Source organism: Lithobates pipiens, unplaced genomic scaffold (genome assembly GCF_037356315.1).
Source record: "Lithobates pipiens isolate NorthernLeopardFrog02 unplaced genomic scaffold, aLitPip1_a1.2 Scaffold_18, whole genome shotgun sequence".
Lineage (NCBI taxonomy): Eukaryota > Metazoa > Chordata > Amphibia > Anura > Ranidae > Lithobates > Lithobates pipiens.
In genome coordinates this window covers 128110297-128137027 of record NW_027507758.1, presented here as the reverse complement: position 1 = coordinate 128137027, position 26731 = coordinate 128110297, and the positions used below count along the sequence as shown (strand labels likewise).

The 26731-nt window shown below is 39.0% G+C and overlaps 1 protein-coding gene across 11 annotated transcripts in view; it reads right to left on the bottom strand.

Annotated features, from left to right (window-relative positions):
• LOC143987408 (sodium/calcium exchanger 1) overlaps positions 1–26731 on the bottom strand; it is a 688674-nt gene that overhangs the window by 89507 nt on the left and 572436 nt on the right. For 5 of the 11 annotated variants that reach the window (XM_077486095.1, XM_077486099.1, XM_077486096.1 and 2 more), the window contains 4 exons: positions 25589–25609; positions 19086–19103; positions 18983–18997; positions 7494–7562 (listed from right to left, as the gene is read on the bottom strand). In XM_077486095.1, the coding sequence (XP_077342221.1) occupies positions 7494–7562; positions 18983–18997; positions 19086–19103; positions 25589–25609 (123 nt within the window). The remainder of the gene's footprint in view (positions 1–7493; positions 7563–18982; positions 18998–19085; positions 19104–25588; positions 25610–26731) is intronic. The other 6 variants (XM_077486100.1, XM_077486101.1, XM_077486102.1 and 3 more) reach the window with 3 other exon arrangements.

The following is a 26731-nucleotide window of genomic DNA, read 5'->3' as shown; positions in this document are numbered from 1 at the left end:
TACATGTAACTAATACCAAAAGTGAAGTCTTTTCAAGTGTTCATTATTGCCGAGAGAATGTATGCCGCTATCTGGCCACAAACAGTTGGCTCTCTGCAGCATCACCTAGTGAAGGTTACATTTGAAGTTAATCTAGCAAGGAAAGCCTGTAGATGGGCTTATTCTGCACTTTTAACTCTTCGCTGACACAGCCTGTCTATTGCGTTGCCTCAGGTGGCAATAAAGAACGTACACAGACAGATAACTACAATATTGCAGGGCTTGTGGTAAAAAATGTGCCTGGCTACATTTTCTTCATTTCTAATATACAACTTGTCATTTTTCTATTTTTTTATTTTAAGACAGATACAAATAAACCATTATTTATATTTTCAGCTGTACTGTATACTGTATATTAAAGCTATAAATCATTTATCTATTTATTAATCATTTTGGAACTTCTCTTTTTAGACACTCAATAACTGAAAGCAAGATAAGTTCTATCATTATTGTCTCTAAAAGAAAACGGCTGTATATGTACTGTAAGTATAGGGGGAAATGTAGCTAACGAGAGATAATTATGATGAGTTAAATTGATATTAAAATCTCAGCTGATTTAAAGTGTTACTAAACCCAGGACCCTGCATTCACTATATTTGGTCTCCCACAGTACACAGAACATGGAAATGCAATAGTTTTAGTAAATATAAACTGCTAAATACCTTTTCTTATCAGCAGTATATAGCAGTCTTGTGACTTCTATGACTGTCTGCTTAGGCTTGTAGGAGGAGTTTTCATTCTGCACTGACCATCTGTCTGGACAGTGCTGATTGGCTCTGTGTTGATCACATGCACTCTCCCAAAAAAATAAAAAACAACTCTAGCAATGCAGGAAAGTCAAGGCAAGCCAGGACTCTCTCTACTTATTGGCTGAGATAACAACAGGGTGCCATTGGCTCCCACTGCTGTTAATCAAAGTCAGTGAGCCAATTAGGAGAGAGAGGTGAAGGGGCCAAGCCACAGCTCCGGGTCTGAATGGACACAGAGCAGCGGCTCGGGTGCCTCCCATAGCAAGCTGCTTGCTGTGGGGGCACTCAGCGGGAGGGAGTGGCCCAGAGCGCATGTGAGGGACCCGAGAAGAGGATAGGGGCTGCTCTGTGCAAAACCACTGCACAGAGCAGGTAAGTATAACATGTTTGTTATTTTTGAACAAAAAAAAACAAACACCTTAATATTGCTTTAGGCCTGGTACACACGGTAAGCTTTTTTTTTTTTCAGCCCAGCGAGCTGAGGAGCTCGCAAGGAGGTCATGTACTAATGTTATGATGTTAGTACATCAATCTCCTCGCAGAAGATCAAATGACGATTGGCTGCTGGTTTTCCAGCAAGCTCGTTTGACAGAAGCCGGCCGAGAGATTGACTTCTGTCAAACAGGGACCTGTACATACGGGACGAATGTTAGCCAGTATCTACTGTATCGGCTGATTTCAGATGATGTTCGGTCCGTGTGTATGGGGCTTTAACCACTTCAGCCCTGGAAGGATTTACCCACATCCTGACCAAGCCATTTTTATGTGATATGGCAATGCGTCGCTTTAAGTGACAATTACGTGGCCGTGCAACATTGTACCCAAATTAAATTGATGTCCTTTTTCCCCACAAATAGAGCTTTCTTTTGGTGGTATTTGATCACCTCTGTAGTTTTTATTTTTTGCATATAAACAAAAAATGAGCAACAATTTTGAATTTTAAAAAAAAACTATATTTTTTACTTTTTGCTATAATAAAAATCCAAAAAAAATAAATAAAATTGTCTTCATCAGTTTAAGCCGATATGTATTCTTCTACGTATTTTTGGTAAAAAAATCTCAGTAAGCGTAGATTGATTGGTTTGTGCAAAAGTTATAGCGTCTATAAACTAGGGGATACATTTATGGCATTTTTATTGATAAATGTTTTTTTTTACTAGTAATGGTGGTAATCAGTGATTTTTAGCAGGACTATGACATTGCGGTGGACAGATGGGACACTTTTGTCGGACCATTTACATTTATACAGCATTCAGAGCTAAAACTAGCCACTGATTGCATGTATAAATGTCACTGGCAAGGGAAGGGATTAACACTAGGCACGATCAAGGGGTTAAATGTTCCCTAGGGAGGTGTTTCTAACTGTGTGGGGAGTAGACTGACTGGAAGTAGAGAGAAATAGATGTTCCTGATCACTACGAACAGCAGATCTCTCTCTACTTCCCTGACAGAACAGGGATCTGTCTTTTTACATTGACAGATCCCTGTTCCGACTCTCTGAGGAGAGCCCCCTATAGCTCCTAAGGTGGCCAACGTGCACCTACGGCGGTTTGGGCAGCCATGCCAACATGCCGCATTATAATGACGGCGGCTGGTCGGCAAAGGGTTAAGCTGGTCACACATGGTTCAGCCAGAGGGCTGAATGAAAAAAAACTGAACCAACTCCCCTCATCACCTCGAATTGTCCTCGCTGCGCTATTGTATTCTGACAGCATGAAGATTCCCTTGCTGTCAAAATACACAGATAAGTGCTGCAGTCTATTGTCTGCAGCGCTAATGGAAATGCTGTTATCCAACAGGGTGGTTGAACAAAAGTCCATCTGTAGATCAGTAACTGCAGTAGCTACACATGGATTGAAATTTGGCTGGTGCCTGCTGACCCAGAAAAATGTAGATCCATGTACCAGCAGCTTTAGTGAGTATGCAGCTTATTTATCTTCTAATCCTTTCCTATGTTCCTGTTTAAGCTGGTGCCATGACTGCTATCCCAGGCTTCCTGTTTCAAGGTGGCTCCTTTTTCTGTATGAGTTGATAAATGTTATACCTTCATTAAATGTAATCATATTGCTACACTTAGCCCTTGTACACACGGTCGGAGATTCCGACGGAATGTGTCCGATCGGAGCGTCTTGTCGGACATTCTGACTGTGTGTGGTCTGCATCGGACTGTTTCCGTCGGACCAAATTTTCCAACTTGCTGGAAATATTTTCTGACAAAATGCTCCGATCGGACATACTCCGATCATGTGTAGAGAATTCCGATCTGACAAAGTGCCACGCATGCTCAGATCAAATTCCTACATCAAAGCTATTGGCTACTAGCCTGAACGTAGTCCCATCATAATGAAATTACGTCATCACGTTCTGAAAGATCGGATTTTCCGACAACTTTGTCCGACCGTGTGTATGCAACAGTTTCGCACAAGATCCGTCGGACAAAATCCGACGGATTTGGTTGACGGAATGTCCGACTGTGTGTACAAGGGCTTAGAGGTACCTCTCTTCTCTTTTATACTTAGTTGTGACATAACGCTACTTGTATATCAAGACATCGCTTGTATATCAAGTCAAAGTATATTTAAAAATGTTGCTTGTCTTGCAAAACGCTCTCAACAGAGCTCTACATTTAACACTCCCATTCCCCCTCCCCCCCAGATTGCTGCTATTTGCTGTGCCACCTGTTCTCATTCATCCAGAGTGGGGGCACTTTAATACAGGAGTTTTGTTACTGGGCAGATCACATGGTAAAAATAGAGGGGAAAAAAGCAAAAAAAAGAAAACTAATGCTTCCACCACATCTAAGGCAATATATTACACTTTGGTTTTAGGTTTAATACAGCTTTAAGGTATTCAGATGGGGTTCATTTGTAATATATTAGCAAATACAGTTGCTGGCTTCCATAGTCCTGGACCTACATTTAAAGGTTGAATTTTTTTGCCATTTACATTACACCTGACAATGTTTGAACAGGTTTTCTAGAATATTCCAATCCAAAACCTACAGTGGACATAGATAAATGATCTAGTCCACCCAATCCACAACTAGTACAACTAGGCTGTTCTCTATATAATTTGTGATACAAAAGGAAATTTATAAACCGATGCACATTGTTATTCATGTGTGTGTATGGATGAAGATTAAGGATTAGACGTACATGTTGCATACAATTCACAATAAAATACAACAACACAATGAAATGTGCAAAGAACAGATAAAGAGTTCCAGGTACGGGAGCTTAGCATGCCGACTTAAACCTTGAAAGTTTGTAAGAAGAGAAAACCAATCTTCTATAACCTAATTTCATGACGTTATCATATAGTTAATCCACTGCTGCTTTATCCATAGCAAATTAAAAACATTGTTATGTCAATTTCACCTTTGAATAATCTGTTCTAACCCCATCCAGTTGTCCTTCCATGAATATATCCATTTTTATATTGATAATGCTATAAAATCTAGTATTCAGTGCCTACAATGAGAACATTAGTAGAATGACTATGCCCTTATAGCCCAAGTTCAGGTTATTTTTTTTAATACATTGCTGTACAGGTATTTAAATAAAAAAAAGCAGCTCCTGCTGCAATACTCACCCTGTTTGTGGTGCTGCCCCCCCCACAGATTTGCCACAGCAGTCCAGCATGGGGCCACTTCTTGTTTTTCTGTGAAGAATCCTGCCCAGTACTGGTAATCCAGCAATGCAGATGTGGCCGCCCCAGTTGGTCCCGTATTGCTAACGTCTTCTTCTAGAACCTGACCTCATGATTGGACAACCAATAGGAAGCGCCCACATCACACCGGCAGTGATGTAGATATCTGAAGAAGGACACTACTTCTTGTACACAGTACACAAAAAGGAAAGACTTGGGCCTGGAGGATGACTTGACAGTGGATATATATGAATAAAAAGGACGTTTACGCATTTTGAATTTTTCTTTTACATATGCAGGAGGAGGGGTCTTTTGAGTGGGCGGAAGGTAGAGCAGAGGTCCCAAAAACCTGGACATAGACCCTCTGATACCCCAAAGGCAGGATAGCACCTCGAGAGGCATGGGTGGGCTAGCATTTTATCCCAACGCTGAGTCCATGATTGAAATAGGGGGATCAAGAAAGGATATTGGGCGTCAGCTACTTCTGTCTTTTTAAAGTTTTCTTGCAGATACCATAGCGGATTGCTTACTGACTCTCCAGATTCAGATCAGTGTCCAGCCTCACAGTGTCAGAACCTTTAGGCTGATCCGGCAACACTGTAAGCACATCCCCACATTTCAGTGCATCCTCCAAGTGCGTCACCAGGCCTTTATGAGAGACCAGCCTTTTTCCTGGCTCTCCCCAGCAAGGGACCTCACATGGGTGTCCTCCTTGGTACAGCTCCCTCCAGACCAGGCAAGACAGCTTCAGGATCACTTTAGCACACTTTAGTCCTCAAAACAGGCGATTGGGCCTAACAGCAGAGATTCACCCGGTAGTACCTCCCCAGGCCTCAGCCCAGAGAAAGAGAGTGTGTGCACGGCCTGTCTCAAATATTTATTTCCTCCTACAGCTGCATCAGTGGCATAAATGACCTACTGGATTGGCTCAATGAACTTAAAATATTGATAACTTAGTTTTGTTTGTGAAATTTTATACTATTACCTGATAATGAGAAATCAGAAGCCAACTTAAGCTTACAGAAAAACCAGGTCAAAAACTATACAATCAGTCTGAGCTAACTACAGCCCAGCCAAAACTAAATTGGCACAGTAGTCCCTGTTTAGGACAAGGGGGCTACGCCAGAAAACATTTTTTTAAGTACTTTTAAATGATATTCCTCATCAAATGTACTAATGCGAAATTTCATTGAAAATGTCCATACGAATATCCTTACGAATGTTTGTTTGAAAATCTAGTAGTTTATGGCCAGCTTAACAGATAAGGTTTAGGTGACATCATCTACTGATAACCTAATAAAACAGTAGTATGAAAATATGTGAAAAAACAGAAATGTGACTTGACAAGTAAAATAATTAATCTTAAAACGTGACACCAATAACAATAAGTGAAATAATCAAGACACTCGATTGAATAAAGCACAAAAAACACAACACCAATAGTAGTAACTTGGGTGTAGCATAGCTGAAATCACCCTAGTGAACACAAATTAATGTACACATGGATAAAATAAATTAATATAAAGTCCCAATCCAGTGACACTTATGGATAAAAAGTGTGCAAAAAGTCCACCAACAAAAAGCTTCCAAACAAGTGATGATATCTTCTAAATAAGCTGGATAATGCCTTCACCATAGATTTGAACAAACGACACCCAAAAGTAAATGAATGTACAATCTGCTTACCAGATCAGTTTGACTTCTTTAATTAAAAAGATAGTCAAACAGCGCTTGCGCAGGAATGTGCCTGCTTACATGAATATGGCATGGGAATGTAGAGGGACCTTCCTCCTCACAAGCTCAGGCAGGATGTAAAAAGAGAGCAAAAAACATTCATCGTATAATACCGTTTTATTGAATATACAAAAGATGTAGCCGATTGACTCCTTACATTTAAAAGTGCCTGTCCCGGCACTGGGGCTGCTGGCTTGTCAGATCAAGGTAGTGGATGGAATGGCCTGGTGTACACCTCTGTGTATGGCATGCGTTCCAGACGGCCTTTGCTGACAACCAGGAAACCGGAAGTAGCATCATAAAACGTGACCAGGTACGGCAGCAACGTACGTTTCGTGATTTACGTCCTCAGGAAGCCCCATTTTTGGTGGTAACATTGGATTGACATGGGTGTAAAATAAACTTATAAAGGCAGGTTATGATGGATAAAGTATGTCCACGATATTTGTGGGGTGGGGACTATAATACTATCGTTTGGAATGTAAGGTGGAAAGACAGTGGACTGACACGTCTCTTGGTAAACATCTTTCAAGGCCATACTTCAACAATTCCAGATGAATATTTAGCTAAAAAAAAAAACTATACGTCTGCACAATATATATGTTCTCAAAAAAATCTCACCCAATATGAACCCTAAACCTAAGATATGAGTTAGGTTTGAAAACAAATCTAGGTTTTAGCTATTCCACTTGCTGCATCTTTGATGCACTTTCATGAAAACACAGAATATATTCAATGGAAATACACTTAAAGCGCTTGTAAAACCCATTGCACTGATGTAAACTGATCCTCAAGTATATAAAGCTCTAGTATAATTTTAATAAGTTCAACATAAGGAGATCAATTATAGGGTGGATTCATATTTTATGAGTTTTTAAAAAAATTAAAACAGGATACTGAACGCACAATTCAATGGATTGACGACATGTAAGTTCGAATCAAGAACTGGAGGCTCAGGGGCCCTGGTGGTTAATGCTGTAGAATATCTGGTATGCTTTTTCATCACATTACATACAGATTCTAATCATCTATCCGTAGTCTTTTTAAGAAGACTATGGGGGAAATGACCTAAAACTGGAATACTCAGAATCTGTTGCAGCTGTACATGGTAGCCAATCATCTTCTAACAGCTTGTTCAATTAAAAAATGGCAATAAAACCTGGACGCTGATTGGTTTCAATGCAGAGTTGCACCAGTTTTTGCATGCTCCAGATTTGGTAAATCTCTCCCCCACCATGTGTTAAAGTAATATTAGGAGGAAAAAAAACACACAAACTGGTTGTGTTAGTGTTATTAGCTATAAAATACAAGCAAAATGTATACCTGCAATGTTGACTACTGTAGATGGAAAAGGATGGTCTCTAAAATGAACCTTTCTGTAGACAGATTTACCTAGTAAAGCAATCAATGAAGATGAAACATGTTGACTGAATGATGCTGGAGATGGTCAGATTGAATTTGTTAGAGGAGTACATATCACACAGTCACCTCAAACGTGTGTTATTTTTGGGGGCACATTATGGTGCAGATCAATCATTTTAGTAACAGAATAGTAAACCACATTTCTATAAATACTGAGACTGTTATGGCCATAATTTAAATCTGTCATCTCTTGCTGAGCATAGCGTTACTTATGGAGGACACCAAACAGAGAACCATATGAGTAACCAATATTTGTAAGTGCAAAGACTTGACTAAACAATCCATTTGTTATTTCTAACCAATAAGGTAAGCTATGGCACCAAAAAAAGGCAAGTTCTCCTCCAAGTAAAATATAACGGGTGTGTAGCCGATATTACAAAGAGTATGCAGCTTCTTGTACAATCTGGACTATCCTAGTAGAAAATAACTTTTGAAATTATACTAAACTAAAAATGTATACACGCTTTTTTAGGCTTGTGTTTAGAACTACTTTAAACATTAACACTCATTAAAAGGTCTCTAACATCTACCAGCTCCGTGATGTTGTCATGGAGGAGTGGAAGAGGACTCCAGTGGCAATCTGTGAAGCTCTGGTGAACTCCATGCCCAAGAGGGTTAAGCCAGTGCTGGAAAACAATGGTGGCCACACAAAATATTAACACTTTGGGTCCAATTTGGACATTTTCATTTAGGAGTGCACTCACTTTTGTTGACAGCGGTTTCGACATTAATGGCTGTGTGTTAAGTAATTTTGAGGGGACAGCAAATTTACACTGTTATACAAGCTGTAGGCTTGGTTCACACAGGGGCAACTCGACTTATATCAGCAATTTGGAGGCAACTTCAGCACGACTTTGTGCAACTTACAACGCGACTTAAAGTTGCCTCCAGGACAGGCGAGTTTGGCTGTGGCCAATCACAGAATGAATAATCAGCTCTGTGGGAGGGAGGGGGTTGCCTGGGTAAACATAGGAAGTACCTGTGTAAATTATTTTCTTTTTCCTGTAAAGTCGCTTCAGTATAGATGGAGATCCGACTTGGAGGCAACTTCCATTGAAATATATGGGTACAAGTTGCCTTGAAGTAGTACAGGAACCTTTTATGAAGTCGGAGCAACTTCAGTAGTGTACATTAAGACGGCTCTCATTGCTGCACCCTTATAAAAGGCTACATACATTAGCAGGGGCATACTGCAAAAATTTGATAAGGTTTGGGGCAGTTGGATGAATAGTGAAATCACGGCGGCGGATTGAGTGATACATAATAGTATGCACCTGTGATGGGCTCTTCAGCATGTATGTAATTATTTGACATAATTGCGTGTACCATTGCCTGTTATTGAGAAAAGGCGGCCTTAGTATTATTATGTTGATTTTTTCACTGAGTGGGGTTCTGGAAGGGGGTGAAGAGTTAATGCTGAAGAGATGTAAATAGTTTCTTTTGTGTGGCCCTTGGGGTCGTGTATGTACTTGTTCTGTTAAAAAAGTAATAAATAAAACTTAAAAAAAAAAAGACATCTCATTCACTTCAATGGAATTTCTTATGTCCAGCGACTTGGAGCAACTTGAGGTCTGACAAGTCGGATCCCAAGTTGCTGTAGTGTGAACCGGCAAGTACACTCACTACTTTACATTGTAGCAAAGTGTCATTTCTTCAGTGTTGTCACATGAAAATATATATTCAAATATTTACAAAAATGAGAGGGGTGTACTCACTTTTGTGAGATACTATATTTTCTATAAAAATGTTCTGAGCCTGAAAAATGAAAACGAATGCAGCCACATCCAAGGAATGGTGAGCTGCAATGATGCAATCATTTAAATTCTTGTTCTTGGGTTTAGCTATTCTTTACCAAAATTTTAATGAAATTTGATCATATTCCAATATACAGTATACATTAAATAAATATATCTTTGAGTAGTATAACGTGTTTATTAATGAGCATGAATCATTCACATTGAGCTCACATTGACTACGTGCTTATAACATTTGCCTTCAGCAAGTTTACTTCTTGCAATGAACATTCTCATTTATATCTTTACTTTAAAGGAAAAGCTGTTTTAATTAAAAATGATGGTTCTTTACTTATTTTTACTCCATAAATACTGCTTAAAGCACTTTAGTAATGCACTCTTAGGATTTATTCTCCAGTGTTTAATAACGGTAAATCTATTTTAGATGCAGACAGATCTCTGTCGTGCAAAGCTCTATCAATGTAAGCTTGGTCTACTTTCTTTTAATTGTATTATTACTTTCAGAAAATCTTTGCAGCATAAAAGCATTTCTCAAAGTATGGTGGTAAAACAACACTATTCAGTTTTTAATTAAGCTTTCTATTGGGTTTAATAGGAAAATCCAGTCTCTGTCTTTAAGGGTACATGCACATGGCCACAAGAGGGCTGTGTATATCGCATTTGGGTGTGATTCTCTGCCTGGGAGTCACAGGTGCAGCGTACACCCCACTACCAGCAGCCTGTCTAAATCAATGATAGGCCAAAATACACAGTGGCTTTATGCAGGTATATGCACATCCAAGTAGTACTTGCGTTCTTTTGGCTATATATATATATATATATATATATATATATATATATATATATATACTCAAAATAATCATTTATATAGCACATATAACTAGGGTTGCCAGGAGTCCGGGATTCACCCGGACAGTTCGGGTTTCAAACTCTCTGAAACCCGGAAACATTATTCAGACTGGACTATGGCTTCCCAGCAGGGTTGCTGGCTGCAGTTTTCTAAGCTGAATGTGTCTGTTACACTCAATTTCACACTGCTCAAAGCCAGCACTAACAATCTCTCTCCCCCCCCCCCCCGCATACACTCAAAGACAGGAGAGAAGGCTTGATTTGCTCCTCTTCCTCCAGCCTCTACCCCTCTGTGTCTGTCCACACTCCAATCCCCAGCACTGTGCCTCAGAAAAGGAAAGTGGGGACTGGAAATTTGAAGTCCAGCAGCCTCAGATACATTTGTCTGAGAGGTGCTGACTGCCAAGGGGTGAGTGAGCTCACCATCCATCCATGTCTGTGACTGAAGTCCCCCCCTTCTCTCCCCTGTCTCTGTGTGAGTACACTAAGGTAAATCTGAGTTCTCAGTGTTCCTCTTTACACCAGAAGCCAGAGTGTTCCCCTTTACATCAGAGTCCTCTCTGTGCATCAGAGTTCTCAGTGTTCCCCCTTAAATCAGGGTTTCCAGAGCATCCCTTATGTTAGAGTCCCCAGAGTTCTCCCTTACATCAGAGTCTGCAGAATTTCCCCTTACAGTGTACTCTGCAGATTCAAATGTAAAAGGGGAACTCTGTGGATTCCGATGTAAAAGGGAAACTCTGTGGACTCTGATATAAAGGGGAACTCTTGTGATTAACTTCATATGATTAGAAATGTCATTTAATTGCAAAATATATGTATAGTTTATACCATAAAAAAGATTGCTGTGCGCCGTTAAACTGTTTGGGTTTGACTTGAAGAAAAGCTGGCAACCCAACATATAGCCCCCCTTGTTTACTGCTAATATCTAAGTGCATAATACCAGACCTTACATCAGCCCGTAGTTAATGTGCTCTATCCTGATTCTGTATACAGTGGATTCATAGTCAGTGGAGGCAGCTCATTCATGAATTAATTATATTGGGCTGCCTATTGTCCCCACAATCCACCAATCTATGGACAGCCCATTATATTATTACACATTAGGAGAGCCTGTGCAGTACTGCTTAACCCGCTTACTAGGAATACAATGTAAAACAGACACAGGACAAAATGTATTTCAGACATCTGAAAATTAGGAAGGGACTGAACTGAAGTCTGATATTATGCACTAAGATAAGTCCCTGGATGGCAAATAGGAGTGAGACAACTGGATGTAAATAGTTTATAACTTCAGTATCACTTTTAATCTGGGAATACACGTTAAAGTGATTGTAAATTATATTTTTTTAAATTTAAAAGTAAAAAAAAGGTTATACTTTCCTGCTCTTTGCAATAGCATTGCATGGAGTGGTCCCTTATGACTTCTTCGACCCCCATGCAGGTGTGCTCCTGAGCTGGGTTGTGGTAATCCATAGACACACACAGCACAGCTCAGCCACACCCCTTCTCCCTCCTCACAGGATTTGACTGACAGCAGCAGGAGCCAATGACTCCCGCTGATGCCTATGTTTCCTGTGAGAACAGGAAGGAAAAGAGAAGTGCAGTGCTACAGATGGGACACTGCTGGATCGGTGGAGGAGTCAGGTAAGTGTTCAGAGTTTTTTACCTCAATGCATAGAATGAATCAAGGTAAAAAAAAGCTTAGACTTTAGAGCCACATTACGATTCCTCTTCTAAAGCTTCTTTAGCTGAATGGGAGAAATGACTTCCATCAACACTAAATAGTGCGGATAGTCCCGGGACTAGCTCCCCACCAACTTATACAGGACAGACTTTTACAGGGTTAACTGAAGGTCCTAGGACCGGTATGTGGAGGTACATAAAGGGTCATGTTTCCAGGATGGGTCTAATTTTATGTCTCTCCCTTATCCGGTAATTGTACGGGGTGTAGGGAGACACCAATGGGACTGTGTGCTGGGCTGTGGGCCGTAGTATATATGTAAGGTACCTATGCGGCTGTTTCTTGATGCGGAGTGGTCTATGAGAGAACGATACTTTTGTTATTACTTTTGGTTCCTTTTTTCTTTTTCCTTATCTCCTTTCTTCTTTAATTTTTTGGTTTTATTGATATTTTCCATGTCTCAACAGTTTTCAAACCGAACCTATTTGTATCTCTATATTCTCTGTATACTTTTGGATGTAAAAACCAATGCTACTGTAAGACTGTACTTTACTCCTATGTTTGGTTTGTACCATAAGTGCTTTACAATAAAAACTTATTTGATTTAAAAAAAATAAAAAATAGTGCGGATGGACGAATCTCCTCTGCCAGCTATTATATTTTTAGGCAAAAAAAATGGCCAACACATCAAAAATAGAATCTCAAATATTTATCGGAATCTCAATAACAGAACATGCAGTAAAAACCGCCAATGTTTTAAAGACCCGCAGGCCTTTTTTCTGAAGGTGAGCTCTCTGCCGCTGTGAAAAAGGGCACCTGCAAGACTCCAAAATGTTGGTGGTTTTTACTGCATGTTTTGTTATGGAGATCCCAATAAATATTTGAAATCCTCTTTTTGGTATGCTGGTCTTTTTCTGCCTATGGATTTGTGGTACCCGGCATCAGGCGACAAAAGGTGAAGGTGCTGGATGGATGATAGGTCTACTGCATTCTGGCAGCCGGAACCTGCAGCATGCAGAATACCTGAGCAGTACCTGCATCTGATTGTTCAGATAAAAATTTTCCACCCGACTCCTTCAACAAAAGTCAATTGAGAAATGGACTTTTGTCAAGCCGAATGACACCAACAGGGGCATCCATAAAACAATTTTTGGCCAATGCATAAGGAAACAGATGAGATTTAATCTGTATCTGGCCAATTTAAAGTGGTTGTAAAGGCATAATGTTTTTTATCTTAATGCATTCTATGCAGCCCCCCCAATACTTACCTGAGATCCCTCTGATCCAGTGATGTTGTACCAGAGACTCAGCTGTCTGGGACTCTCCCTCCTCATTGGCTGAGACAGCAGTAAAGCAACATTGGCTGTTGCTGTCAATTACACTCAGTGAGCCAATGAGAAGAGAGAGGGGGTAGGGCTGTGCTGCGGCTCTGTGTCTGAATGGATACACGGAGCTGTAGCTCAGCTAGGGTGCCTCCATAGCACGTTTCTTGCTGAGGGGGCACTCAACAGGAGGGAGAGGCCAGGAGCACAGAAGAGGGACCAGAGAAGAGAAGGATTTGACCTGCTCTGTGCAAAACCACTGCAACAAAGCAGGTAAGTATAACATGTTTGTTATTTTAAAACAAAAAAAGGAGACTTTAGTATCACTTTAAGAGTACCCTGAAGTCTGGCAGTGGCCAAATTCACAAGCCTATTTCCTTAATTGTGCATTATTTTATAAATCAGAGGTTTTCGTGTAAACCTTTTTCATTTATTATGTTAATGTAAATAGATATGTTTCTAATAAAATGTTTAGAGAAGGATCTAGCATGTGATTTTTTTTTTAATGCTGTAAAACTGACTGAGCTCTTATGTATTAATAGCACAAATAAGGGTTAGTTATCATACAAAGCTAAGCTCCTGTGACCCTCTAAAATGGAAAATTTGGGGAAAAATGCAGATATATTACGACTTCGCATAACAGCTCCTGTGTATAATGATAACTGCACAAATGTGTTCTGCGTTATGTTAAAACAGTCCAAAGCCATCCTTAATGCTTTTAAATTGGAGTCAACCTCCAATTATTTCTGTCAACTGTTTACATTGTATCACTGGAAACTTTCTATTAAAGCAAGTGTTTCCTGTAGAAGGTGCTTGAATAAACACTCTATAAAATACTGTAACATTAAAGTGATTGTAAAGGCTCATTTTTTTTTTTTAAATAACAAACATATCATACTTACCTCCACTGTGTAGCTCATTTTACACAGAGTGGCGCCGATCGTCCATTTCTGGGGTCCCCCGGCAGCTCTCCCGGCTCCTCCCTGCATTAGATAACCCCCTAAGAGAAGCGCTCTCCCAGGGGGGTTACCTTGTGGGCATGCTTCCAAATCCAGAATTTGCATCCATAGACACAAATGCCGGACTCAGACCCGCCCCCTGACACCCGCATCATTGGAATGGATTGACAGCAGCGGGAGCCAATGACTGCGCTGCTATAAATCTATCCAATCAAGAGGTGGGACACCGTGGAGAGAGGGACAGCGAGGGAAATACAGGGCTCAGGTAAGTAAAATGGGGGCTGGGGGGGGGGTGGTCACTGTCAGGTGCTTTTTCACCTTAATGCATAGGATGTATTAAGGTAAAAAAAGACGAGGGTTTACAACCACTTTAACTGAAGGTTCATGCATTAATGGGTGCTGGAGCATTGAGCATACATTTTTATTCACTGCCAACATAATTGCTTTTTGCATGGGTTATATTTATTAATATAGTGATGGAAACCAGCTGTTATGTTGCCTTGGACAATAGTCCAAGATGGTGGCAACGTGTCTAAGTCAGACATTTTATGGGCATGAATTCATGAGGATGCAATCTTTCCATTAACAATGGGCCTTGTGTATAAAAAAAAAAAAATTACATTGCCAGAGCCAAGGGTCAAAGATTTATATGAGAAAAATGAACACTCCATTAATTCTAATACCTAGTGTTATCCAATGGTTGACCTACAGCTCAACTCTAGGTAGACATAGAATACACAAATGGATGCAACTCTATAATTATTGTTATATCATTAAATACATTTTTTTAAATGTAAGCAGTATAACTATTTGAATTTTATCTGGTGTCAGCCTCATGTAGCCCCTGTATAACAGAGCTGGGATGCAAGAGGAATAAGCAGCACAAGGAGCCAGTTCATTCATCATGTAGTTCAGTTATGTGTGGTCAATAATCATTGACCAGGAGAGAGCAGATTGACAGAGAGATGAACATGTCACAGTGCTGATTCTCCTTTTGCTGTCCAGTAACAGGCTGTGGAGGGTCCAGGGTGACCTGGGCTCAGAGAAAGTGGGTTGAATGATGCTGGCTATTGGACTGGGGACATCTAGGGGCAGAAAAAAGTATTGTGGGAAATTCTCTAGACTGAAAGTAAAGACTTCAGCAAAAGCAAATTTTGCTATTGTATGTTGTATCTTTTAATAAACTATAGATTTTTATCTTGCTATTTTTGCCAGCTTTAAGTGTGTCCTAGCCATTGCAAACATAATTGCACCTATGACCTAATCCTACAGCAAAGACATTTTTATTACCCATGTGCTGGTTTAAATACCTGCAGCAGAGAAATTATACAATTTTCAAAAGGGCTTTATTATTTGACAGGGTTGTGTAAACCTCAGGAATAAATTGTCAGAGATACAAATTCTTTGTAAGTAAAATAGCTTTATATATATATATATATATATATATATATATATATATATATATATATATATATATATATATACATATATATATATATATATATATATATATATATATATATATATATATATATATATATATATATATATATATATATATATATATATATACATATATATATATATACATATATATATATATATATATATATATATATATATAAACTGTTAATGTTTGTTGGTTTTTGTCTAGAATTCAGCATTAAAGAATATGTCAACCCAAAATGTTATATTCCTGATATGTGCCAATGGAAAAAGTCAGATAGAGCCCACACACAATAGGATTTTCCGACAATATAATCCGATCAGACCTTTTAAGTCGGAATTTCCGACCATGTGTACAGGGCATTATGCAGCTGAAAACAGAGGGTATGTGATCACTTATAAAAGGTATTTATAATGTTTTTTTATATGTATACACAAATGTTTTGCCTATCATTTCTTTTATAAACTGAATGGTATGTTTTACAAGCTAAGGATTTAAAAATACTAGGCCTTATTTTATGCCATTCCTCATTGATGTTAGTGATTCATTTTGTTGTTATTACCTTATACCCTTTTTGAGAGCTTGCAGTGCATTATCTCCTAGCGGTATGGAACATCCCGCTACAGATACTTTCTTTAAAAGAGAAAGTATCTCATACATTAAAACATTTTGACTTCCAGGAGACATAAACAGTTGTGTGTGCTTTGTGCTGTATATATTTTTTCTTTGTATTCAGTGCCTTTTTACTTGCATATTTACTGCAATGTTAATTACTCTATGGAGTCATCATGGACTATATCTCTTCAAGGTACATTTTTCTGCTATCTCTTTTTAGTGAACAGGACTTAATGGGTTGCATGCTCAAAAGGCAAAGGGCTGAATTGAGAGTCTCCTGGTACAAATAATGGTCAAACCTAGACCACCACAAACAGAGGACAGGTCTATAGCGTATAAAGACTCTACTGAACTGCATTCATTTTGGGTCCATTTGCACCAATCACTTTTCTGTACATGATAATGTGCCCTACGTGTGTTGGTGTTCTATAGTGCTATTCATTGTGAATTACACAAAACACACCTCAACAATGCTTGTGCGCTTCAACGCACTGCAGCGCAGCATAATGCATGCAGACTGCACCTCATTTTCTTTGTGTTGTGGTACTTTGAAGCACCTTTGTTCTGAGGTGCATTATAGCATACTGCATCTTGGTGGGAATGGGCCCTTAGCAATATTTCTACAGAGCAAATCACAAGTCTAGGACATTAAAAATGCTTTTTGGAGTGGGTTACGGACAGATTCCTTAATCTTTAACTAAATATCGTTGGAATGGAGATCTGGTGCTTTTCAGGACACTTCTCCCAACCATTGGTATATATTTTTTGCATTTCAGAGTGGAAGGACTCCATCTGGATGTCCACTTGGCTCTGGGGCCCACAGCTCTTGCTGCCCAGTCCTGGTGTACTTTTCAGTGGTGATTCCTCCTACTCTCCACTTCCCCTCTCCATCCCCCCTTCTGTCCCTTCTTCTTCACCCCCTCTCACCTCATCGCCCTCTCCCTTTCTTTTCTTCCCCTCCACCATATTATCTTTCCAATTGTTCTAGAATCTCCTTGCATATATTCTCCCTTTATCCTCCTTCCCTTGGAAATACCCTGGGGGTGAAACATGTTATGTTCTTTAAGTTGTCCCTTGTTCCCTGGAATTAGTGTGAAAACTGACCATCATAATCTTTCTTATATATGTCTAATGACTTTTTTAGCTTCCCACCATGTAGTTCTTATGTAATAATCAAGATGATCGTGGTACTAAACTCTGAAAGTATTCTTTATGGTCTACTCTGTTAACCTCCCTGGCGGTATGATTCAGTCCGGTTTTAGGTGCTGAAAGCGGTACAATTATTTTGCATGGAAATTTGGCGTTTTATTTTGTAGTCCTGTAATTCTTAGGAATAACTCTCTTAAATCTCTTCAAACCAGAGTCTAGCGGACATCCCGGGTATGATAAAGTTTATAATATAATAAAGAATAATAAAAATTATTCAATAATGTAATCAAATCCTAAAACACTGAAAAAGGGACATGTTTTGGTTGCTATGGGCAATCTCCAAATTCCAGGCAGAAAAAACAGTATTTATAATATAAAAGTGCATGCAGGGCACTGCACAGACCACTAGGGACAAATGGGGTGTGTAATTTTTAATACAGCACGGTAATCTGTAAGATTACAGTGCTGTGTGTGTTTTGTGTCTTTTTACTTTTTTGAATTTGCCGCCGTTCTCCGCTCCCGTGCGCCGTAACGGCGCAGGGAACGGAGCTCGGCGGCATTCGGAACTGTGAATCGAGCGGAGGACAGCTCGATCACACAGCGCGGGGGACATCGCTGGATCCAGGGGACAAGGTAAGTAACTCTCCCTGTGTCCTCCCCTGCATCCAGCGATGCGATCCCGAGTCTGGCTCGGGGTTACCGCTCCTAAATTATGGGTAACTCTGATGATTTTATCATCCAATCATGTGCAAGCTAAAATGCTGTTTTTTTATTTTCCTTGCATGTCCCCTTCGGATCTACAGCGACTTTACTTCCAAATGCACTTGTAGTGCAAAGTGGATTTGCCTTTAGTAAATCAACCCCACTGACAACTGAAAACCTTTACATGCCTAAATAACATGGTTTATTAACAATAAGTGTGACCCTAATAGATAAAGACTACATTATTTTATTTTTTTGCCATGTCCCATTGCCAAGTGTTTTCTTCACTTCTTGTCCCCTTAAACAGAAATTTAGTTAAAATCTTTACAAAGTAGGTGAAATCTTCTCTTAGACAGTTTTTGCCAGGACAATGGTCTATATTGAAAGATTTCCTTGTTTTCCTTAACATTTTTAATTTTTCCATCACTCTTTGTCCCAGATTCTCTGATACAATGGCCAACAGAATGCAAGCTAAATAGTTAGAGTAAATCTCACCAGTGAGAATACAGTCAGTACAAAAAAAAGCAGAGTTTATAACTTTTGGCCTTTAATGTTGTGGCTTTAGGTACATTTCAACACTAACTACCACCATAGCGCCAACACTAAACTATCATTGTGATGTAATCAATAGACGACCAATGCCGAACTGCCACTTTAACCTAAATACTGTACACTAAGCCACCAGTGTGACAGTAAAACTAATACTAAGCACTAAGCCACCAAAGTTACACAAATATTAAATAAAGCTTAATAAAACATGCACCAGATACACCAGACACTAATCATTAATAGACTATTCAAGCATTAGTGATGTTAACAATGCTATCCACTCCAATTATATTGTGCTACTGTTGTTTTAACTCAGATGTTAATGTTAGCAGAACACCACAATTTTCAAAGATCACCTCTTACCAAATAATGTTTTTCCTTTGAAAAATATGAGAATAATAATTAATAATACATTCATAATAAATGAACAAAGTCATACAATTCAAAAAAGAATTTGGTCACTTACCCGTAATAGTAAAGTCACCTAAAGCATATGAAAGACAAAAACAGAGAGAAAGAACACAATTAGTGAGATAAGGTTATGTCTTACTTAACATGAACTTACAGTAGGAGATTGTACCCTTACTAGAAAAAATTCTAGCTGAACAGAATAATTAAAGTCCCTATTCCCATGCTCACTGTCATCAACATTAGTCAATTAAGCACAGACCTATGATCTTAACTTCCCTTTGCTCATGTTTAAACACGAACAAAAGCAGCATAAGGTATACCACGAGAGTTTATCTAATGACTTAAATCAGATCACAGGAAGTGCGGTGACCAGCCAATCAATTATTACTTTGATTTGCTGTAGAATGATCATGTATCTTCCACATTGTATCCACCATGATTTGAGCACTCTTGAGCTTAAATACTGGCCACAGGTTGTACAAGTGTCAATCATGTAGACAATTAATTATTAACACATTGGCGGCATTTCTTAACGTATTTTGGCAAATCCAATTATCAAAATGTCAATAAGTAATTACTATAGAAAACCGTATCTTTGGTGGACACCTGTACGCTGCTTTTATGGGTTATATTACATTGAGCCCAGGGAATTCAAGTACATCTCACAGGTCAGTCTGGGCTTTTAGGCAAGAATCAGAGACAGAGCAGTAATTGTACCTTACAAAATATAGTAGTAAACTCTGTTACACCACTTGTACCTAGAGGTAAGCCTATAATAAGGCTTATCTCTGGGTACTGTGAATATATCCTAAACTTGCACAAATTAGGAGATATTCAGAGTGCATGCAGCCAATGACATCACCGGCCTATGCACTCTGAAGGTCCGGTATTAAGTGCCGGACCTTCAGAGCCCATGCAGGGAATTTTCTATTTTTATTTTTGCCACCTTCGGTTTACTACCGCTTTAAGCCTAGTACACCCCACCCTTTGGTTTGAATGAAAAAAAAAACTGACAGCTCTGGTCGAAGCCGCTGTACTAACAATTCTCCCCCCTCCCTCCAGAACACTCCAGTCAGTGCTCTCAGCCATTGGCTGCTGGTTTTCTATTATGCACATCTGACAGAAGCCCCCTGAATGTCCAGCTTTCGTCGAGCCATCTGCCATACACATGGATCAAATGTCAGACGGTTTTTATTGAACAGGCCAATGTCGCGTGACATTCGGCTCATGTGTACTAGGCTTTATAATACATCAGTATGGACTTGCACTTTTAATTAAAAGGTTTCATTCCCCTAGGCTGGGGCAAATGCTGGGCAATACCTTGCAGTTCTAGGTCCTAAGTTCCAATCTCACCACTGAACCTATCTAGTCTGAATCTTTTACCCAATGTTTATGTGGGTCTGCTTTAGATTTAGAATTTTCTTCCAAAAAAAAAGTAAACAAATCAATAAATAAAACAAGATACTGGTGGCTTATACAGTGTGTTTGCATTACAGTACCACATTAGAGTGGTAGGTACATTGAACTATGAGCTTCTTTAGGGAGATGGACTGATGTGAATAGGTCTGTGCATTCTGTATAAAGCTCTCTGTATATGTTGGATTATATAATTATGGGTGAAAAATAAAGTTCACGTCCTTTAAATAGTCCACCCATGAGTTCAGCCTGCCATAATAAAAGACACATGGCCAAATCTTTTTTGTCCATACTTCTCTTGTGGGTCTAGCAATACACTTACTTTTATTCTCCTGTGACCTACTATCAGCCGACAAAGCAGAGCCAATAGGGTGTATCCCAAATGTGTTGGGATACACCCGACTGCCTGATGGATAGTTGGCTTCGCCTCTCAGTGTGTGGCTGAGAATCAGAGAAGGCTGTGTCTGCTCCTTTTCCAGCCTGGTGCTCCAGTGAGTGCTGGAGGAGCAGAGCGAAAAGCAGTGACTGACAGTCACTTCTCTCCTGTGGTGCGAGTAGACCAAGAGCTGAATGAGCACTCATGTGATTGCTCAGATCTTGATCTTAGATTGGCCAAGGGACAGCTGCAGCCTCACACTGACACTTTTTTCACAACCCCATACATCTTCTTTAAATACTTACCTACTTACCTTTCTCCCCATTACTGCAATCCCACCCATTACTTTGGGGGAGCTGTATTTCATAAGACAGCTGGATAATTGCTCATGCACAGGAATAAATGGGGCCACGGCTCATATGCCCAGCAACAAGAGGAGATAGATGGGATATTTTTGGAGGAAAGACCATAAAACACTGTACAGGGTTTCACAATAAGGATCAATGTAATGGGGAGGAAGGCAAGTATTTAACAGAGCAGACTATAGTCGGGGGGGGGGGGGGGATTTATTAAAGGACAAGGGCACTAAAAGAGAACTTGTCCTTTAACTAATGTATCCAACTATAAACTGCACAATGTTTGTGTTTTTAATATCATGTGGCCCACATGTGTATGTATGTATGTATGTATATTTTCATATTACATATACTAAAACCCTTTCAATGATAACTATTATACAGCTCTAGATGGCCAAAAATCAGTCTTTTTTAAGTACAGTAAAACCTTGGATTGTGAGCATAATTCATTCCAGAAACATGCTTGTAATCCAAAGTACTTGTATATCAAAGCTAATTTCCCCATTAGAAATAATGGAAACTCAAACGATTCGTTCCACAACCTTCCTAGTTTATAGTCCATATAAAAATATGATAGCCATGTGACCAGGTTGTGTAACCATAAAATGTCCATCCACAAATAGCAGCCTCCACAAAGGGATTGGAAGCAAAATCCAGCAGGAGCTACAGAGTATAAAAGAGAAGAGAGGAGCCACTTAGTGTAGCAAGATGTTGCTAAATGTTGTACCTCCATTAAATGTAACCATATTGCTATACTTAGAGGCGCCTCTCTTCTATTTTATACTCGGTTGTGACATGACACTACTTGTATATCAAGTCAAAATTTAATATAAAAATGTATCTCGTCTTGCAAAACACTCTCAAACCAAGTTAATCTCAAACCAAGCTTTTACTGTACTGTATTGGGGGGATGTATGAGTACCTGGATCATCTCACAGATTATTTGCTGTATTGTGTGGATTATACAGGGGTTATCATTATTATGCCAGCTAATAAATAATTACATTCTATTTCTTTTGCAGATCTGCGTAAGCAGTGTCTGAAAACAGTGCTGTTTTTTATTTCTTTATCAACCACTTAGCAGCAGTATACGCAGTATATCTATATCATTTTAATAAACTCATCTATGCTATGTCACATTTACTAGTCATCTGTTGCCTATTTAGCATTATTGAGTTTCCTTTCTGTTCTTTGAATCGCTAAGCAGTTTCCTTTCCATATGGCTATCTCAACTTTTTTTATCTTTGATTAAAAAATCAATTCCTCTAAATTTTTCATGGTTTACTCAGTTCTGTAACACAAAATTACAGTTCTTTCTTTAGAAAATATACCAAGGTAGCATCTCTGACAATGCAGTGGGCAGTGCAGCAGGAGAACCCTGAAAATATAATTCATCTCATTAATTCTCCTGTGTTTATTTGGCTATTTACTAGTCATGCTGTGTCATATAATACATATCTTGTAAGCGCTCTTTCCAAAATGCATTTATGCAGTTCCATATGATGTGATGTAAATTGGATTGTTATTATCTAAAGAACCCTTGGGTGTACAAAAAAATGACATTCTGAATGCTGGAGCCGAGCATGCTGCACAGTGCTTGCTGTAGTTTTATGAGGTTTGTGTGATTAGCAAATTACTTTACAGACTGCATTATCTTTTAAAAATGCCAACATCACAAATCCTGTTTATCATTGCTGGCTTTGGGAATACTAGAAATGGTCCTGCCTTGAACAGCAGCAACGCAAAGACAATTAAAGGGCATTTTTACCTAGATCTAAATCATTAATGCTGGCAGGCTGAAGGATTCCCTTCTTTTTAGGTATCCCAAGGGTGGAGAAAAACCTCGACAAGGTTCACCCACCTTATATTTTTTATGTGCTACATTATAGAGAATGTAGTAAAAGGACTTAGAACAAACAATATCTCTTGATTCTATAGTTTTCTATAGGTTATAGAAAACTCACATCTTCGTTTCAACTATAGACCCAAGAGATGCTGTTCACTATTGCTGTTACCTTGATATGCTTGTATACCATGTTTCTATGTGAGTATAGCCATTGCTGTTTTACTTTTATTAAAATACTTTTGGTAATACACAAGGCTAGTGCGCCCTCCCTTCTTTTCTAGATGTGAATTAACTACTGTAGTTAACATATCATCTTCATATATATCTTGGAGACATTTATGACAAGATTTTACTAATTCTTTGCCTTACCACTCAACGTTCTGATTATCTATTGTGATGCTTGATTGTATCACTTATGATATGCAGGTACTATATCACCAGCAACAGAATGAAGCTTGCTTTCTATTGGGTGGGATTTATTTATAAAACTAGACCAGGCTGTTCTAAATTCTTGATTTACTAAACTCAAATAGGCTGTTAATTTTGCAAGGAAATGTTCCCTTAGCTTAGCGAATGTGGTGATTTTTTTTTGGAAAGAATAGCCAACGTGCTAAGAAAATGTAAAAAAAAATACAAAACAAAAAAAAAGATTTTTGCTTGCACATGTTTGGATAATGGAAGTCAGTAAAGCTTCCCCACAATAATTATGCTAAGGGAAAATGCCCTTACAAAATGAACAGCCTTTTTCTTTAGTTAATCAACCCCTTAAAGATTATCTAACGCCAAATTTTGTTTCCATTTTGAATAAAGTAGGGAAGAGTTAAAACCCGCCAGCTTTTTTGCCATCTGTTTAAGAGATTTCCCTTTCACTTTCTGTCCAGTAGAAACAACAGGAAGTGAAAATGAATCTTTTAAACATGAGGGAAAAAAAAACCTGCAAGAAAATGGCATAATGAGCTAGTATGCATAGCATACATTATGCTCATTATGTATAACTTACCTCAGATCGAAGCCCCCACAGCGTTCCTCGTCTCCCCCTCCAGTCGCCGACATGTCATCCCGGAGTTACTTCTGAGTATTTGGCCACTGTGATTAGCCGGAGCTGCGATGACGTCACTCCCGTGCATGCACGTGGGAGCTGCTGGTAATAGCAGCTCCCACATGCATGGTGACTGCAGCAGCAGCACATAGGAGCTATTGCTTCAGTTTTCCCAAATGCGCATGTGTCAATGACATTGGCACATGCAGGGGACAGGAGATATCTCCTAAACCGTGCAGGTTTAGGAGATATTCTAGGTAGCTACAGGTAAGCCTTAATATAGGCTTACATGTAGCATAAGGTTGTAAAATAGGGTTTACAACCACTTTAAACCTACTTTCACTCTGGGGTGTTTTTTAGGCACCTCTGGGCTAAAAATAGCACCTGTAAAGTACATGAAAAATGCCTCCCCTGCAGCCCCAGTGTGAGAGCCTGAGTGCTTCACACTGGAGCGGTGCACTTGCAGAATGTTAGAAAAAGTCTTGCAAGCAGCATCTTTTGGGCGGTGGGGAGCGGTCTATACACCACTCCCCCACTGCCCCTGCCATTGATATAAATGGGATTCGCTGCCAAAGCGACTGCAAAGCCATTTGGCAGTGGCGCTTTGCAGGTGCTTTTAACCCTTTATTCGGCCCCTAGTGGGGGTTAAAAGCACCCTGCTAGTGGCTGAAAAAGTGCTGTAACAGCAGTAAAGCCCCGCTAAAATTAGCAGAGCTTTACCGCTAACGCCCGCCCCAGTGTGAAAGTAGCCTAAGATAGCTCTAATTGAATCAAGTGCCAACATTAGAAGATCTTTACAATATTCCTTTTCTGGTGACAGCTCAACCTTTTGGATTTTCCCTCACTTTCAGTCCTGATGACAACAGGGACTAACTTTTGTTTTAAAATCTATTTTATTATACCTAAAGCATTACTTAATTACATTTAATTTTCGCTCTCCTTTAAGAAGCTAATTTCCAGTGATTCTATGTTGTAACATAACAGATGGTCACCCAGAGAAGGCCTCAGCATCAATTAACTGCTTGGAATAAGAGGAAATCCCAGTTTAAAGCAGAATATTGTAAAATCCCAATCTTGGATGCTAGCAGACCTTAAAGAGCATATTGGCTTGGTATGACGGTCTGGGATTAGACAGAATGTTGGATTACTCAGTGCAACCCCCAAGAGCATGGTCGGCTGATTTCAATGGATTTGTGAAACAAATCTTTTCCACTATCTATACTAGCTGCCAAAATCCAATTCAGTACATTAATCACACTTCACATCAGTCAATTTCATTTTAATTGTTACTGAAACAGCTGTTTTATGTAAAACCAACTAGTTGCACAGTTTTTAAGAGTACCTCTTATAACACAGCAAATACTTTTCATTTCATTACAAAATACTAAAAGTCACTGCCACCACTGCAAAATAAATCAAGAAGTAAACGACCAACATAATAAAAAGAACAAATAAGGCAAAAGCATAACTACAGTGCAGACAGGGAAATTGCTAAGGTGGAAATCATAGGAAATGAAATGCTTACCAAGCTCATTCAATAACAGGGCTGCGAAGAGAACACATAGGAGACAGACACAGGATAAGAAACACAAATGAATAGCGATAATGAAGAAGATGACCACAGAAAGATTTGTATTGAGCTGGGGAGGCTCAAATTAAGTGTCGGCCGCCATTGTGTGAGAATGCATCCAAGTGCTTTACTCAAAACCGCTGACATCACTGAGGCGACTATTAGGCCACATTCCCATGCATTTTGGTTTAAGCCACAGAAATAAATGATGATGTCATCGGTTTTTGAAGAATGAAGTTTATCACCTAGAACAATGGTCATTTTCACAAAACGGCTGCCTTACATGAGTGCGGGAATATATATATTTTTTTTATCTACTAATATGTTAATATTATTTTTCAAATGTCAACAATAAGCATGTTAATTAAAAAGCTCTACATTTCCTGAAGAGGTTTAATGTAACTGTTTAAATTATATGTATAAACTACAGGAAGCATTCTGAAATATAGGAGTCAAATGTGGAACTCACCTCTCCTGGTTATAAGCTGTGCTGCTAGCCCAATAGCATATATAACCAAAAGCAAGATGCTCCCAATGGCTTATACGCAGTTTACAAGTAATGAAAAATATTTGTTTTATATAAAAATATTGTTTTTATTTTCAATGGATAAAAATTGCATCAATAAAAGCAGCAATAACAAAAAGGGAAAGGGGATGGGAAGGGGAACATGTGGAAAAGGAGAAACAACACCAAGAGCTCTGGTGTACACAAAAATAAGCATATTAGATGTCTATATGGCATTTAACAAAAAGAAAACCACAAATGGTATATCTGTGGATATTACTGTTTAGAGTAACCCCAATGTGTTTCAATCATAATTTTGTATACGATCTTCTTCAGGGGGTTACAGACATGCATAACATATAAATATAGAATATTAGCGATATTGACATCAATGACATCATCAGCATTGAGAATAAGGAGCCTGTATATGTAGGAATTTTAAAAATAACAAAGGGTCCTACATTTGATACAAGAAATATTTAAATAGCCAGAACAGAAAGACAAAACGTAACTTCACATCAGGATATGCACACGGTGGGCCACCATCCAGAAAATTGGCAAGGAGTCCAATTCTGTCTGCAAGAGGTCATATT